The sequence below is a fragment of the Chaetodon auriga genome, chromosome 13 (genome assembly GCF_051107435.1).
Source record: "Chaetodon auriga isolate fChaAug3 chromosome 13, fChaAug3.hap1, whole genome shotgun sequence".
Classification (NCBI taxonomy): domain Eukaryota; kingdom Metazoa; phylum Chordata; class Actinopteri; order Chaetodontiformes; family Chaetodontidae; genus Chaetodon; species Chaetodon auriga.
This window is the reverse complement of record NC_135086.1, coordinates 7,587,883-7,606,055: the sequence shown is the minus strand read 5'-3', so window position 1 is coordinate 7,606,055 and position 18,173 is coordinate 7,587,883. Positions and strand designations below refer to the sequence as shown.

Sequence of the window (18,173 nt, the reverse complement as noted above, 5' to 3'; positions counted from 1 at the left end):
GTCATCAAACGCAGCACATTAACACGTGAGGTCGCGCTCATGCCTACCCTGGCTGCAGTTCTCCTCATCACTGTGGTCCATGCAGTCCAACACGTCATCGCAGCGCCAACGCCGGGGGATGCAGTGGGCACGGTTAAGACAAAGGAACTCATCCTCCCTGCACTCCTTCACACAGCCAATCTGTCAGTATAGAAACAACAAAATTGTCCCTTTTAGTGACGCTGTCAGCTGCAATCAGAGGAAACTAAAACAGTGAGTGACTTGTTTTAACCTGAGTTGATCCATGGTTGGACAAGCAGCACAACATTGTACAGTGTGAAGCTGCACGACTAAAAGAAAAAACATTTCTGGTTGTCTTTTTGGAATCATGTTGCACTGACCTCATCTGAGCCATCCAGGCAGTTGTCATGTCCATCACACCGCAGGCTGGCTGACACACAGCCTCCGCTGGCACACACGTACTCGTTGACGGAACAAGAAGGGACTGCTGGAGAAGGGCAAAGTATATCAGTCAACAAGCTGCCTTTCCTCAACAAGAAATCCCTCAGGTGCCGTATTTTCAGCTATGTGTTCTATAAACAAGTGGGAAACTAAAGGTAATGCTGACTGTAAATGCAGCTGTTAGAGAGAAATTATTGGAACTTGTCTCTGCTAAGGACGGTGTGAAGTTGTCCTGCAGATCAAAGTGCTCATACTGTGTACTGTCGCTCAATAAAGTGCTTCTCAGTACTTTGCCAGTAATGAACAGCAGAACTGCACAAAGCAAAGCCGCAGAACTGAGGTCATTTTCACTCCTCCACAAAACTACCTCCTATTTTATTACAGAACCTTTTATTTTTAAGGCACCTCGGCAAACACTGAGATAATTGGGGATGTTTCTGAAAATCACTGTGACATTTTCATAGTCTTTTTCTTCATTCTTTTCAGATACTGTACAGTGCCTTGTCCTGTCTTATGATATGATTTCTTTAACTAATTCCTACTGAGTTTATGTTAAAAACTTTGGATTTATGGCCATACTACAGGGTATTATAGAAAGTATAGGGTACTGCTTTGTTTAACTTTGATAAGGTTATGTTTTTATACTTAGTTGTCATGAGTGCAGCTTTCACACTTTGCAGGGACCTTACACATAGCAGCGCTGAGTTTTTCACAGAATCACATTCAGCATCTCACTAAGTAATTGTCAGTGACAAGAAAACCTTTACTTTGAGCAGAATAATAAAAATTACTGAATTGTCTGAACTCTGCTCCAAAAAAGAAAATGAAATATTCCAGGAGCTCAAGGTCCAGAAGAAAAAGTCAGTAGTACCTCCTGAAACAATTGTACAAACCAGAGGACACTGGCTTCGCACCTGTTCCCTGGCAGTTTCTCTCATCCTCGCCCATCTTGCAGTCCTCTTGGCCATCACAGAGCCACTTCAGCGAGATGCAGAGGTTGTTGTGACAGCGGAACTGGTCGTCTGCACAGCGTTCCTCGCAGCCTTTCTGTAAACCAATATAGTGGAAACATAATTATGGTAGAAAATCACTGTCATAATAAGATTGTCATGCGACCCTGATTCCAAAAAGAAGCTGGGAAGCTGTTTAAAACATAAATAAAACAGAATGTGATCACTTGCTAATCCTTTTTGACAAACACTCAATTGAAAATAGCACAAAGACAATATATCTAATGTTTGACCTCATCAGCTTGATTGATTTTAGTAAATATCTGCTTATTCTGAATTTGATGCAACAACACGTTTCAAATAAGTTGGGACAGGAACAACTAAAGACTGGGAAAGATGTGGAACGCTCCAAAAACATCTGTTTGGAACATTCCACAGGTAAACAGGTTGACAGGTGATAGTGTGATGATTGGGTGTGAAAGGGGCATCCTGGAAAGGCTCAGTCGACCACAAGCGAGGATGGAGCGACGTTCACCACTTTGTGGACACATGATTGGATGAAGAAAATGACTACATGGGCTCAGGAACACTTCATTAAACCATTGTGGTTAAACACATTTCATTTGCAAATGACTGCTTTCAGTCTTATTGACATTTTACACGGCGCCCCAGCTATTTTGCAATCAGGGGGTGTACAGTGCATGTTGGCTGGCAGAAGAAAACACTTTAAATCTGTGAAAAATCCTGACTAAACTCAGTGTCTCCAACATTTTGAATTATGGCAATCTACCCAATGGTGGCCACTATGAATAACTAAATTTAATAATCATTGTGTATTATAATGCTGATTGAAAGACTTTCTTTCCTGAAACTATTTGCCTGCACTGACCCAGAAAGCGGGCACAGGGGAGACACATAATAAAGGGTTAATTAGGGTTGAACTGCTTTGCATGGAGAGAGATTATACATACAATTTGCTGTGCAAATGTTGAACAGAGCAATAAATTAACAAGAATAATGAGTCGGAATAACAAGCCTTTGTCCTTGAGTTTAGCATTGCACTGTCAGTACCACTGATGGGGCATTCTTTGTACGAATCCTGCAAAAATCTCTTCACATGATTCAGTGCGAGATAAAGGCACATTTTCACATTCATTTCTTCATATATTACAAGAGTGTAAATTTACAATGGAAATTTGAAGATTTAGAAATTAAGATACAGCATTCAAGCATATTTCTGAACAAAACAAGCAGACTTTGGTTTGCTGAAAGGGATGGGGATTAGGATTTTCGGAAGCAAATAAACACAAGGTATTTCATGCACTAATGTACTTGAAGGTACAAAAACTCATCACAGTGATATTTTCTGTCCAGCAGTACTTTGGAATGTAGCGACCATGACGAGGAGATTTGGATCAACACAATAAGTGCCTAAAATGGGATTATTTTCTTTGCAAGTGGCAATATACCTGTCCAATTTATCTTCCCTTTCCAATTGGGATATTTAATATGTGCTTGAGCTCCAAACTCAGACACTGACACACATTTCAAATACAGTCTAAACTACAGAATCCATATGTATATACAGTCAAGTAGTCTGTGTACACTGCAATTTCCAACTTTGTATTGTCTTTATAGTGGTCCATTTTGTGTCAACCTGTAATTTCTGTCACAGCCTGTACTGAAGATGCAATAGATTGGTAAGCATATGGCTGTTGAAGAAGAGTGCTGCACATGATTTCTACTCACAACGACAAAGGGCAACATGCCAGAAAAGGCAAAATATCCGCGGTGTTGGTGTTTGCTTTGAAAGGCTTCTTCTTTTGGATCTTTTCTGAAGCACGCACTACTTTACTCTTAATTTAGTGTCTTGCTAATATCTGTGCCTCATTAGCAGCACTCATGTGGGTCTACCTTCCTCTTTGATTTTTAAGAAAGTGGTACACATATCTCAAACACTGGCCTCATCCGAATTATCCAGGCAGTCATAGTCTCCATCACAGCGGAATCTGGAGGAGATGCAGTCCCCGTTAGCGCAGGCGAAGTCCTTGTGATTGCAGGTGACTGGCTCTAAATTGAGAAAAATAAAACAACAAAATCATGACAAACTGCATACACAGCAAACATACATCCCCTGATGCTGTTATCGGCCAAATGTTCTGTAATGCTTTGGCAAAACCATCGTTTCAGCTAATTAAGTCATTTTGTATTTGAAGTGTAGAAACTGGCAAAGCTGATCAAGATGTAAATACATTCATTGCTGCTTTCAAAATGGTGGGGGCAACATACTCCCTGAAGTCAAAAATCTTGTAGCTGCCATTTAGTGCAAGTTTGTCCCCGAGGACAATATTAGGGCGCAGCTAAACAGCTGCATCACATCCAGTGTCTGGGCCCTCCCCTTGTTATCATGGACTGTTAGCTAGCGCAGGGTGTGTGTTATGAGTTGTGCTGCAACAGAGACTCCCAGCAGGCATTGCAGCAAAATCTGATTTGCAGCCTCTTCGCTGTCTGCTGGTCCACCTGCTTAATTCTTTGCCATCCAACACTTGACTGGTTTTTATTTGCATTTTAAGTGACATTAATAGGTATGGGGAATAAGCACCTGATAAATCACACAAATGATGCATACACAGCAAAAACACACAGAAGGCATGCAAATACTCATATGATGTACTCAACAATTCCTCTCTCTCTCTCGCTCTCTCTGACATACACGCACGCATGCAGACACACAAGGACGCACAAAAGATCCACAATCTAATGAGGTGGGTTATCAGTGTCATTCCATGAGTAAATAAAAGGGTTGTTGCTTATTAGCATGCATATTAGTAGCATATTTCCTCTTTGTCTGTCATTATAATGCACCTATTAATGCCTTATTCTGGGATTCAGGGCTAGGGTTAACGTATCAGCATCGTAATTCATGTACAACAACTTCCTTACTTACTGTCAGTGAGCACTAATTAGGAGGCGAATGAGGGAAAACTCTGTTAATGTCTTAGTCGTTGAAGAATACAGTCACGCAGAACACGGCATTAATAAATGACCAATAAAGAGTTAATATGCTACTAATGTGCATGCTAATAATCAACTAGTCAAAGGTGAATATGTGTAGCTTAATAATAAGTGTTAACAAATAAAAGTGATGATGAATATCTAAAAAAAGGGAACATGTTCCTGGTAAAATACAGAGATGATATCAAGAGTTCACGAATCTCACAGAAATTGCACAGATAATAAGAGTATGTTTTTAAAGAGAGTTGAGCCTGGCAGACTCGATAGTGGGAAACATTTCCCAGCGTGTACTGATAAAAAGTGTGTGTGTGAGTAAGTGAGAGAAAGACAAAAGGAGGTGTTAGGGGGGTTGCGGTGGTAGGAGGGGCACTCAGGTGTCCAATTCTTCACTGCCTAAGTGTGTGTAGAACGTCAACAGTGTATATGAAGGAACAAACTGAGCTGACAGAAAGTGAAGTGAGTCAGATACTCACTGCAATTCTCCTCGTCTGAGTTGTCTCCACAGTCATTCTGGCTGTCACACCTCCAGTGGTCTGGGATGCAGTTGTTATTCTCGCAGTGGAATTCATGAGGTCCGCAGGTCTTTTCATCTTTTTCATCAGGAGCAAACAAACATGAAGATGAAAATGGCTTCAAAGAGCATGAATATTAATAGTGTGCGAGCTATCATATTTTCTACGTGTAATCATCGTTTCCTCAGGGTTTCCCTTAGCAACTCTGACACTGAGTTCAAAACACAGTATGCACTCCGGAGGCAAACACACCGTAAGATGAAATACCTGACTGTGCTACCAATAATCCTCAGCAGAATTTGTGACAGGAAGTTGGCAAGATTGAACTTTCTTCAAAAAAGCATCCAAGAGAATTTCTGAACACAACAAATGCTGAAGAATTAGATAATGGCTTTGTTATAAACAGAACCCAAACTGTGTCTCTGCGTCCTGACAGTGATGTATTGATATTTTAAATGTCAGCTCTTTCAGAAAGTGACAGCGCCTTAGTCGCTGTCCTGATATCAGCTCACCACTTCTTTGTCTTTAATATTATTCATTTGATTATAGCAACTATTATTTAAAATGCCAAACGTGATATTCAGATGTCAGATGTCTCTCTGTTGGAAAAAGAAACATCATTTTGCAACAGAGAGACATCTGTTACTGAATATCATCATTCGCATTTTAAATAGAAAGAGCTTTTCTTAAAAAAGACCAAATGATTATTTTATGCCCATGCTTCTTGCTGTGAGAGGACACTGATCTCTACAGTTTAAAGTGAAATATGTCCTCTTGTGATGAAAACGGCTCATTGAATAAGTGAATATATTACCCAGAAATAGATTTTCTAAGAGAGAAAAGTAACAATAATGAGCCCTAATCATCTTGTACACAAGGTGTGAAAGCAGTGCATACCTTTAACACATAAGCCAAAAGTAAATATGATGGCAAGACTTGGATCAAAATGAAGGTAATGCTTGCTACTCAAAATGTCAAGCCTGATAATCAGAGAGAAAAATTCAGAAAAACAGGTGATTGAGATTCACAGGTCTGGATCCGAGCTACAAAATGTCACCACAAAATGCAAAAAATGGCATTTGAGAGTCTTATTTTTTGTCTATTTATTTGGTGTGTTTGCTCTGTGAACTGAATCTGCTTGCCTGCTTGTGTCAACAGTGGACTGCAGTTGTTGTGGGAAGACCTGAAGCGTTTCAGTCTTAAAACCAAATTGGGCATGCTGGTGTTAAACAGTAAGGGCCACATTTGGTATTATCCGCAATATCTGCATTTGTTTCAAAAGGAACAGATGCCTTGATATTCCCTCCAACACCTCTTCAGAATGGGTTTTCAAAGTCAAACTGAGAGCCTCCTTTTAAAAAGTCATTTCAGTGCAGACATCATCAGGGATAATGGCCAACGTAACGCTGTTATCAGTTAGAGAAGAGATGCGTCAAAAGAGGAGGGTGGCAGATTCTGCCTGATCTCTTTCCAACATGACAGCAGGAGGAGAGAATCAGGAGGGAAAGTGAAGTGCAGCCGCAGAACACACGAGGCAGCAATTCATTAGCAAGCAGCTCAGTCACTTACAGCATATAAAAGATGTGACACAGGAAAAAAAGCAATATTTCCCTGCCAAGTCAGAGCTCATTACAGTGCTAACAAGCAAAACTTCCTTTAACAGTCTGAGGTAATTCAAAGTGAAAATAAAATATCTGTAAGGCAGCGTTAGCGCTTCCGTGTGCACCAGAGTGGTGAGAAGTTTGTCGGTGATGAAGATGCTGACGAACACTGCAGATAATACAGTTTGAGGGGGCCAAAGCCAAACATCAGTAAACTACAAAGTGGGATAAACATTTACCCAATATTACATCACGGCCTTCTCGAGTTAATTGACATTAAAGCGGCAGCAAATCATCCACATGAAGCCAATCTAAAATTACAAAGGAATCTATGGAGAGAAGGTGTGAAGCCTCAAACATTAAAGCATGAATACTCTTTTAATTACAATCAAATCCAGCGTTGTGCAACTCGCATATACTGCTGACAGCCAAACGTCTTATTCTTCTAATGTAACACCTATCGTATGAAGCAGCAACACCTGGCACAAACACACACACACGCACACTCAGGCCTGTGTAGGCACACATATGTTTGTTTGGTAGGTGACACATATCACCTCCTATAGCCTCCTCCAAAAAAACACGTACAAACATGCTGACACATTTACACACACATCCTATTGTGCGACTATTCTCACATTAAGCTTGTTTATGAAAAAAATATCAATCTGACCCCGGCACAAACTAAAAGGTGGGCATGTGGTTCAGTGAATTACGCTGTGACTACCAAGTTGAGGCTGGTGACAACAGAGCAGGGAGTTACAGGAGCAACAGTAGTGGAGCATGAGTAAGATGTGATCCCAAACGTGCCATAGAAAAGCAGCCTGGCTGTGGTTGATTTATGGATAGTCTCTGTTTTCGCACCAGACATCATTTAAAGACAGACAGCTCATCAGGATGAATGACAAGTACTGGAGAGCTTGACCAACTTGAACCGTGAGAGAGGAGGACGGGGCTAAAAGCAAATATACAGTAGAAAAGCAGTGAAAACTGACATGTTTGTACAGGATAAGCAGCCAGTTCAAGCATGCAGTAACACACTGGTTTCAGTCACATTACCACACAGGCTTGGTGGCCAAAGTAGGCATATTTTTGTACATCGTAACATTTACTATTACACATCACTGCCTGCAAATGATCAACAATGTGCCATTCATTTGTGTCCTTGGGTGTGTGCCACTGCTTTTTCCTCTTATGTTTATCTATCTGTAGCATTCCACTTCCATACTCCAGCATGACTCAGGTGGAGTCGATAAAGAGCTGCTCTTTTTTTTTTGTTGGTGAAGAGCTGTATAGTTGCAAACGGGCATTTGTTCTCAGTCTTTGACAGCATTATTCATTTCAAGTCTCCAATACTGTCACATAAACAATAATTCCAAAAGTTTTGGGGTTTTTTGGTATTAGTTTTGCATTTTGTACTTTTAGGTTGCTTTTAGGTTTCAAGTAGAAACCTCAACAGCAAATTAAAAGAATGATGAAAAGGAGTAAATTCTTAAAAAATAATGATAATCAGTCCTCTGGGGGATGAGTGGTGGACTGGTGCTTCGGTTTCAGATATTTCAGAATTAACATTTTTATTAAGTCTGAGCAAAGTATTTAGAGACAACAGGGGGTGAGATGCATAAATAAGATATTGTCCATATATGAACAATGTAGGCAGCAAACAAAGCTGACAGCTTGCATCAACTTTCATGACTCAAGATGTATTTGATCTTTGAAAATTTGAGAAGGAATGGTGGTTTCATCTGTCTTATTGCTTTTGGAACAGGACAGTGGAACGGGTCCAATGGCTTATTTCTATGTGATAAAATTTTATAGAGCTTTGCATTATTGTGGAGTTGTCTTGATGGAAGAATCCTGGCTCCTTACGAAGGCACGTCAAGCAAATATAATCCTTTTTCTACTGCGGAAGAAAAAGTTTTCCAAGGTTGTGCCCAAGTAACAACGGTTTTGTGGCATTGAGAAGAAACTCATTTTGATTAAGTGTGTGTGTGTTTGTGTGTGTGAAGTCAGTATTCAAACATGACAGCTGCTAAGAATGCTTGGCAAACTGCGATCATAATGCTGAGCTCTTATTGACGAAAGGGACAGCTGTCCTTCATGGCATTCTCCCTCAGCACAATGAGACAGGCGGTGAGAACAAGCAGAAAGACTGAGTCAGACCAGAGTGAAGCCAAGCGTAAAATTAATTCAGATTGAATCAGATTCTTCCCACTTTAACTGAAAAATAAGTGAGGTGTGATTTATGGTTAAGTGGGTTTCCACAACTCACCGCAATTAGCCTCATCTGACCCGTCTGCGCAGTCAGGGTCCTCATCACAAACCCAGAGTTTGGAGATGCAGTGCATGGAGGCCTTGCACTGGAACTGGTCTGGGGAGCAGGTGCTTTCAGCTGTAGGAAGAGAGACAGGTAGAGTCTGTGTGTGTGAAAGAGGAAGGTAATCCATATCATTACCGTGGCAGAAATCTGGATTTGTAGAGATAATCTGTGTAATCTGAGCGATCATTACAACTACATTGCTATAAGAACCGGTAAGGGTGGCACTCATTTCTCCAAAACAGTGCATATATCTACCTCACGTCAATGTTTCAGTATAACAAGGTGGCAGTTGTTGCTTGTTATAAAAGCTGACATTGTTTCAGACAGCATTTTAATTTCAGTGGTGCAGTGCTCATTACAAAAGTGCATTCAAAACCACATCCAATCATTGTGGAAGTCTAAGAAGGGGTGAAGTAATTAGCGTCACTTTAATTAAAACGTTTTTTTTTAAATCTCTTTCTCCTCCTAACCCCCCCCCCCCCCCCCCCACACACACACACACACTCTCAGCCCTCTTGCAATCACATGCAAGACAAATGTAGCAGCCTGAAAGAGTTGAATGGGGTTTGATATTCTGATGAGTTGCATCATGGCAGAGAAAATCTGCTCTTATCCTTTGTGTGATTCAACATCTAATCCCTTTTCACAGGAACTGGCCATAACACGCGTTGCATTTGGAATACCTAATGAAAACTATGGTCTCATATAGTCTGTCCAAACACACAAATAAACTAACCTAAACGACTCTTAAGGTGAATTATCTTAATCCACTAGATTATGTCTTTAAAATGAAAATATCAACAACCTGACATTAGTGATCTCAGTTTTTGCTGCAATGTTGGGACAGACTAATCAAACTGGAAAATACTCATAAACTACTCCATCTAAAAGTTCACTGAAGTCATTTCTAAGACAATGAGTCTGAAAGTAGTAATGCAGGACAGCCTTACGGCAGTCCGTCTCGTCCTCTCCGTCGCCACAGTCGTCCTGACCGTTGCAGCGCAGGTTAAGAGGGATGCATTTCTGTTTCCTGGTGCACTTGAACTGGCCTGACAGACAGATGTATGTCTCTGAAAGAGAAAACAGGCAGGAGCAGAGGGAGGTTGCATCAATAAGAAGTGCTGGGAGTCCAAACAAAGCAAAGCATCAATAATACTGGCACTAATGCTTCCACCTACAATACAGCCAGTTTCTGAAAAGGCTTGATCCTGATAATGAAGCATTTTACATGTGTGGTTTGTTGCAAATGGCTGCAGGTAATTATTAGTCTGATTATTGGACAATCAGCTATTTTTTCAATGAACTGGATTGTTTAGACTATGCATTGTTAACATACACATAAAATGTGTTTCTGAGGTCGTTTTTTTTGTCTGACAAACAACCCACAGTCCAAAAATTTTCAATTCAGACAGCAAATACTCATATTTGAGAAGCTGGAAGCAACAAATATTTGGCATTTTTACATGATGAATTATTCAAAGAATGAATTACCAAACTGGTTCTGATTAACTTTCTGTTGATCAACCAATTAATTTATCCACAAACTGTTTTACAGCTAAATAGTACCAAGAAGAAAAAATCTAAAAAGACATGACAGCACTGGACACACTGATTCTGTAAGTAAGACAGGTCTCTGGGGAAAAAGAGGTAACAGTGCACAAAATTAAAAAAGAACCTCTTAGATTTCCGACTTAAACAGTAATAGCTGTTCCATCTTTACCACAATTGGCTTCATCTGAGTTGTCACCACAGTCATTTTCGCCATCACAGATGAATGGAGGAAGAGCACAAAGGCCAGTTCCACACTGAAAACGCCCAGGCTGACATTTGAATTCCGCTGTTGGAAAGGAAATCATAAGTATATCTCAGGGTGCACAATTTAACAGTTCAATCAGAGTACAGAAATAGGTGCAGAACATTGTGTGACAAGGCAGGCACAGGTGGTGAAATACTAACCATGTAAACAACAACAACAAAAAAAGCAATTACACTGAAATTAAATAATCAGCGAAGACGGAAACTTAAGCCCCTTCAGTTCCAATTCAATTTCAATATCCCTCAAAGCTCACCAAGATAACAGATGACTTCCTTTGGTGTAGCATTATTTTAAAGCCAACCTTGGAATAACATTACACTCACGGCAGTCAGCAGGTTCGTCTGATCCATCCCCACAGTCGTCTACTGTGTCACACTTCCACCAGAAAGGGATGCACTCATCTGTCCCGCAGCGAAACTATTAGTGCCGCGGACAAATATGAAAGAAAAAACAGAATTTGAAGTCAACATGAATACTTGACTCTCCGTTTTAGCTTCAACATTCTTCAAAGCCAAAGTCAAAATCAATACACAACCATTTCCGAGGACCTACAGTACATGTCAGAAGAGGAAAGCATATGAGAGTAAAGCAATTTGCCTTTAGGGGGAAAGTACTGATCAGGAAAGAAAAGCAACAACATGGTCAAACTAAACATAGAATTGGGAGGGAAGAGAAGAGTAGCTGACCTGACTGGAGGTGCAGTTGGAGAGGCAGGTTTTATTGTCAGCAGCCAAGTAAAAATTAATGGGACAGGCACATTTGTGCTCCCCACCAGGGGATAGAAGACACAGGTGGCTGCATCCTCCGTTTGCAATCTGACACTGGTGTTTGGGTACTGTACAGAAGGACAGAAGTACATAACTGAGTTCATGCTGTATTACACAAACCATTTCCTTCTTAACACCATAAAGCAGGCCAATAACAACTGCTCGGCATGGGAGGATAGAATGGACATGAGTGCCAGATGGACTTCATACCTTCAGGCTGGCGCAGGGAGTGGTAGACCTTGATGGATTTGATGGCTTGCCAGGAGTTGAGGAGCTCCATCCCTTGAGCGCCAGTTGTCTTGTGAGCACGTCGTAATGATTTGGACTTCCCATCCGTCCAATAGACAAAGTCCTCGAACAAAGTCAGGGCCATTACTCCTTGAATGTGATCATAGGATACTGGAGAGGGACAAAAGGCCATGGCAAGCCCCAATTAAATTCTCTTTTATTCAGTTTAGCAAACCGGGTGCTGCTAATTGTGTGGTACCTGTAGTACAAATTTCCTTGATAATTTACAGAAACAAGGGTTGAAACTTCCATTCAGTCACATTCAGAACAGGTGATTTTAAATATTTTCCATTAAATTTCTATTACCCTGTGCATCATCTTTAAATTTCCAGTAGACATTCATTCATCCTTACCGTCTAAGAGTTAGAGTTTAACATCTACAACACAAAGTGAAAGTCAGATTTGGAGCAGGTAGAGCTGTTTCTAGTCTTTTTGCTAAGCTACTGTAAGCTAAGCAGCTGCTGTCTGCAGCCTTTTATTTAACAGACAGACACAGAATGGGATCAATCTTTTCAGCTAACTTTTAGTCTCACCTTTGCGTCTCTGGGTGCCATCCATGTTGGCAAGCAGGATGTGGTTGTCATCTGCCCAGTAGAGCCTCTTATTGGTATAATCAATAGTGAGAGCAGTGGGACTATAGATCTCTGTGTCAATGATAACCGTTTGCCCTCGGCCATCCATGCCAATACGTCCAATGTGAGGAGGTTCACAGCAGTCTACCCAGAACACGTACCTAGTCAGAAATACAGCACAGTTTAAAGAGCGACGTATAGCAGCCAAACATGGATAAAAAAAATCATTCCTCAAACAAGACAGTCAAACAGTTTCAAGGTTAAGCATCTACAAAGAGTTACTCTATCCCGTTTCTCCCTAAAGCTGTGAAATCAATGCTTATTAAGAAAACCATCATAATATACTTACCCTGCCTGAGGGTCCAGAGCTAGATCAGAGGGGTTCTTGAGGCCTGAACTGATCAGAATGGTCGGGTAAAGGCCATTGGCTTTTGACACTTCCAGTGTTTTCCTTTCCGCATCACACCAGTATAGATTTTTTCCAATCCAGTCCACTGCCAAGGCGCTGGGCACTGCTGTTCTGTGGACTATCTAGTGACGCACGGACAGGAAGATCAGTTTCAGTATGGTGGTTTGTCTATTGCACCTTAGAATTGATTTGAATTCTTCCATGGATGATGTAAAGAACTATTAAAAACAAATTTCACAGATGTAAAGCATGTCAAGAACAAACCTTTTGTCACATTGGTTGAAATTGTCTTTACATCCCAACAGCGATCAAATAAAATGCTCTGTTAAAAAAAAAGCCCGGTGTCTGTGGCTGTCACAGACCTATAATGACTCAATCGAATCATTTTGTTCGGCCAGAATGAAATTATTAGATGGCCCAACCGCCTTTCCACCCACACGCACTCTGCCTGCAGACTCATTGCACATGACAGGAGTCTTCCACAAGGCTCAGCAATATATCTGCTGAAGCTTTAGTGAGCTAGTCACGCAAGAATGGCAGAGAAGCACGGCCAAAAATTCAAGTTCCACTTCTACCTGCAACAGCTTGCACAGTCAAACAAAGCAAGAAAAGAAAGACAGAAGAAGAAAGGCTGCAACCAAAAGGAGTCAAACCAGAGTCGACATCAGTATGGCTTTTCAAGGAGGGGTTGAAAGGCCTGAAGTGACGCCACGGCTGCTGTACGGCTTCTGCCGGCAGGCGATTATCTGGTTTGAGTCTGTTTTTGGGGTGACATGCCATGTTTGTTGCTTAGGTTCATTATGATAATGTCAGGTGCTTTCTTACAAGTGAATGACACACGGGGCAGCTGGATAAACAACGATACACTACGCTCTTCTCCCTGACACTCTCTCGTGGACTCAACCTCCAGCATTCAGGCAGTGTGCGTTCATGTGTTTTGGGGGAGCAGTTGTGGAGGGAGGCATGAAGGGAGGGGACTTGATTTTTTGGTTGTATGCATACTTTCAAAGCTACAGCTAAAATGAACATTCCTTTGATGAGTGATACAGATTTGTTTGAAATCTGGTCTACATGTGTTGCCATAGTAATGGCTACACATTCATCTCCTCTGTGATGCAAAGCTGCAAAAGGGCACTGCAGGATGATCACTGATGACCACAACCGCAGAGCAGAAGCTTTTTTTTTTTTTTTTTTCCTCAATAAATGCGTCACATAAAGAACACTGTGTCAGATGAGATTAAAATGCAGCAGCCAAAATTGGTTTGGAAAGACAGATGATGTTTGTTAAAGTTGAGTAAATTTCAAATGTCATTTCTACGTGTGCATCATAGTGTAGGATTTTCAAGTCGTCACTGTAAAATTAGGTTATCTTCAGTAACGAGTATGACAATAAAATATGTTTCCATTATTGAGGTCTGCTGTGTGTGTTTCTTTTACTCACTTTTCATAATTAGTCATGTTTATGTGTGCACAGTATCGCCTATTGCTTTTGCATTCTATTTGATTTCCTTTCATATTTCATGATTTGATGGAGCTCAGGATTCTGGTGATACCGGCCGTAATGCAAATGATTTCACTCGGACTCTATGCGAAAGAGTTTACTGGTCTGGTGTGAAGAAAAGCACAGTAGTTTGTGCACTTATTTTGTCAAACCGAGGAGCTGTGTCTAAAGACTTTACTAATTAATTAAGGTACCAGTGTAGTTTGACCCATGCATAATTATGCATAGCACATTTCTCAAATTAGAGAGTACAGATGGAGTGCACAAATCATTCCTGCTGCTATATGACGGCTACAGTTGTGCCTGGCATGAGTAAGAATATAATTAATCTAACTCAGTACTTGTAGTGACTCTTATTCACATTCAAATTGTGTGTTTGAACATTTACAACTGAGCTGGCTGCTGGTTTGGATCACAGTGAAAAAGCCAATGTCCACAAGACACAAAAGCTACAGTCAATGTGCATGAAACATTTCTTTTCTGGAATTTTTAAGAGAGTGCCTCCACCAACTAAAGCTCTGAATTCTGCTCTTTGCACCTGTGTGCGCAATATGAGGTGGTCTGACTCGGTGAATACGCACATGCAATTTCATGCAAATGTAATGAAAAAATAAAACTGCACTGTGCCTGATCTGTGCGAACACACACTAAGCTGCACCACTTCACCCACCTCAATGCAATAACCAAACAGTGCAGAACTCTGCATATTTCTTCAGGACACATTAGTTAAAATACCTTTTTTATGAGTATTCATCATTTGCAGAAATGTAAATACTGTAATTAAAGCAGGTTGGGTAGGGCAGAGGGCAGCAGAGAGACACTCCTTAATGATCTTGTTCTCATCTCATTGTGCTCATCTCAGTGAGACATTTGGTTAAACTATATGTGAAGGCATTTAACTAAAGTAAACAAAGTCTAGGAACTATCTAGGAACTCCATCAATATCCCCAAGATAGTCTTGCCTTTTGAGTTTGCAAAAGCAGTTGTTCAGAATAAACAACGATTGAGCCAGCTGGCAGATAAAGCCAATGCCTTTAATATACCCCTTTAACAAAAAGAAAAAAAAATCCCAGCACCCATGCAATCTGTGATCAAGGAACATGATGTGCTTTGAAGCCTTTTCTGTCATCATTTGTAAGAAAATATATCGTCTGGGCAAAAGACTAGGCTGTCCCCTCCATAGTAATTTGGGCCAAACTGAGCTTAAAACAGTCACTTAAATGTCACTTATTATGCAGAATTTTCCACCAAAACTGTCTCTTCAGGCAAAAAGGAGCTGATACTTCATACAAAATCCCCCTGCTTCACTTTACCCATAGCACCTCACCGTATTGATTAAAAACCATAGTTTCATGTGGAACTGAAGGTGAACTTGTGAGGAATGTCAGTGTTTGAATATGGCTCATCAAATCATAAAGACCAGATGAATCCAGAGTACGTTTGATATATGCAGTCACCTTGGGCTGACACAAACCGTTATGCTTTCAGCCATTTGAGTCAAAACAAGTTAATACAAAACTGAAATTTTCTTCAGAAGGCTCATCAAAGGTATTGATGCCTTGTAAATGCCCATTTTTTGCTACTATAGCAACATGTAACAATGACTCTTTCAACAATGATGGCGTAGCACCGAGTGTGGACTCAGATACATTTACTTTTGGATGTTGAAGGTAAATCCAACTGCTGCTTCATTAATGCCATGGTGGCTGTTTTCTATCAGCTGTCAAATGCAAAATCAGTGACATCTGTGACACCACTGTGCGTATTTCCAGAAGTGTTAACTGCAAAATGCATCAAATGTCAACCCAAAGAGCGCAGTGCAACAGCGGTTCACTATTAAAATCAGATGAAAAAATGAAAATAAAAGACTAAACTAAACTGTTTTAATTAAACATTATTCAATTAATCTCTGTCTTGGTGAGATAAAAATCCTATCAGAAAAATCCACAGAAATACTTTCTGCTCCCAGTCTTTCCTTGCTCGTACGGCAAGCCTTTACCAGTAGCACTGAATATCAGTTGCTCTTTTAATTAACCAAATGTGAGAAGCTCCCTGCTCTGTGTCTCAGACAGTTTGTCCTCTTGCTAAGCTGTGGCAGTGGCTCAAACAGAGACTGTGGAAGTAATTGAGCTGAATGAGCCTAATGCCCCCCACACACCAAGGCTAATGAGATGCGGGATGGGGGCCCAGCAGGTGTTCTGCTGACGTCCCAGTGTCCCCCATGTCTGGGCTCCGATCCCATGACCCTGACAAACCTTGGTGATTACACCAGAGAGAACCATTGTACCATTAGGCTTGTTCCATTTATCTGAAAGCCATTGGTGATATTCCAATTATCACTAAAACGCATTCATTGTTGTAAAGCTAACAGGCCCTTGGCTGCAGACAGAAAAAATCCATTACGTTGACTATATAAAGGGATAAAGGGCACCCATCATCAGCTGAGCAGTGATAATGAGGCACTTAAGCAACATACTTGGCTTTCCAAACTTAAAGAGATGACTTCTCTTTACAATAGAAAAAAGTTGTTGATAATTCAAATGAATTACACAGAAAATAATACAGCTGTATAAAAAAAGATGGTTGAACTGGGGGCACGCTACGTAAAGGCAATGAATCTTGGATAAAGAGGCACAAGGCACCATATGGCATGCAGTTTTAGCAACTAAATCCTGTGCTACCTTCAGGTCACTCCCATTGAGGCGCATTCTGTTGATCCTTCGACCGGTTGGCGTGGTTGAGTCCACCCAATAGATAAATTCCTTCTTGTAGTCAAAGTCTATGTGGATGATGTTGTTGAGGCCCTGAGATGACAGAGGAGAGAGAGTACAGCTATATAAAAATGTCACTTTTAGTTTAATGAAAATGAAACCATAAGGGATCCTGCGTGCTCTGTGAGGGTGAGAAAATTATCAGAAGACACTTCCATTGGCAACAAAAGGTGTACAAGACAGTGAACGTTAATTATTAAATTTCACATAATGTCATCAGTAAAGTTATGTTGATATAGAGGTCTGTAAAATAAGGGGTTTGCAAATCCCATGTTAATTCCTTCCCTACAGCAGATCCAAACAATGTAATGGCTTAAGGCCTGAATTGAAGGAGATTTTAATAGATTTAATGAGCAATTGTTGTTTATTGTGACATACAGAACCCAAACACCATTAACAGATAGACTGACATTAACCCTAACAGCTCGTCTACACAGGAGGCATTTCAGATGCTTTTTTCAGTCATCCCATTTACACGTCTGACAGATATGCTCCTAGATTAATCAATACAGCTGTCTACACAGGCGGTATAATGGCTCAGCGCATAAAGGAACATGAAGTATTTCTGTGCTTCAAGTCCATCAAGTTTTCTTCCATTTTACGTACGTAACTGCAGTGATTGTGTGCTCTGAGAGCTGCCAAAACACAGGTGGCCTACACAAAATACTGTGCCTGAATGCATCCTGTGTAGACACTGACAGAGGACTCCTGTTCTGACGTGTCACACTGAAAAAGATCAAACCAATCCAGTGAGGTTAAGTTTAATTTACGCCTACAGGAGGACATACCAGCAGGATGAGGAACACATAAAAACAAGCTAAACTTCTACATTTTCTGTTCGTGATGTGACATTTATTGCGGCGTCAATATTGATGTAAGTGGTTTTCCCATAGGTTCCAGTTCTTTCAGCTATGCAGAGCACTTGAAGGACTGAAGTCTGAAATGCTCTGTGAAGTCGAAGTCCTATCAAAGCAGAAGACTGAGGTACTTCCCTTCTCTGTCACGCTCACAGGACCCCACTGTCAGTCAGACAGAGCCGCTCACCAAACAAGTGCCCCCACCCTGCTGTCTCGCACTGAAGGTGCCGAGAAAAGGTGTCAGATAATCTGACAGGCGAAATGAGACATCTTCATCAGATCATCAACACCCTCACAGACAGACGCCAATGTGTCCTGAGGGAACCCTTCTCCACTCCAAACATCAGCTATAG

The 18,173-nt window shown here is 40.9% G+C and overlaps 1 protein-coding gene across 1 annotated transcript in view; it reads right to left on the bottom strand.

Annotated features, from left to right (window-relative positions):
- The window catches only part of lrp1bb (low density lipoprotein receptor-related protein 1Bb), a 238,283-nt gene that overhangs the window by 23,836 nt on the left and 196,274 nt on the right, over window positions 1-18,173 (bottom strand). The window contains exons 57-70 of the mRNA XM_076746483.1: window positions 16,874-16,996; window positions 12,632-12,813; window positions 12,244-12,443; window positions 11,633-11,821; window positions 11,342-11,490; window positions 10,979-11,072; window positions 10,560-10,676; window positions 9,790-9,909; window positions 8,792-8,911; window positions 4,880-4,996; window positions 3,355-3,461; window positions 1,356-1,488; window positions 381-487; window positions 48-180 (exon numbers count right to left, since the gene is read on the bottom strand). Coding sequence (XP_076602598.1) covers window positions 48-180; window positions 381-487; window positions 1,356-1,488; window positions 3,355-3,461; window positions 4,880-4,996; window positions 8,792-8,911; window positions 9,790-9,909; window positions 10,560-10,676; window positions 10,979-11,072; window positions 11,342-11,490; window positions 11,633-11,821; window positions 12,244-12,443; window positions 12,632-12,813; window positions 16,874-16,996 — 1,891 coding nt within the window. The remainder of the gene's footprint in view (window positions 1-47; window positions 181-380; window positions 488-1,355; window positions 1,489-3,354; window positions 3,462-4,879; window positions 4,997-8,791; window positions 8,912-9,789; window positions 9,910-10,559; window positions 10,677-10,978; window positions 11,073-11,341; window positions 11,491-11,632; window positions 11,822-12,243; window positions 12,444-12,631; window positions 12,814-16,873; window positions 16,997-18,173) is intronic.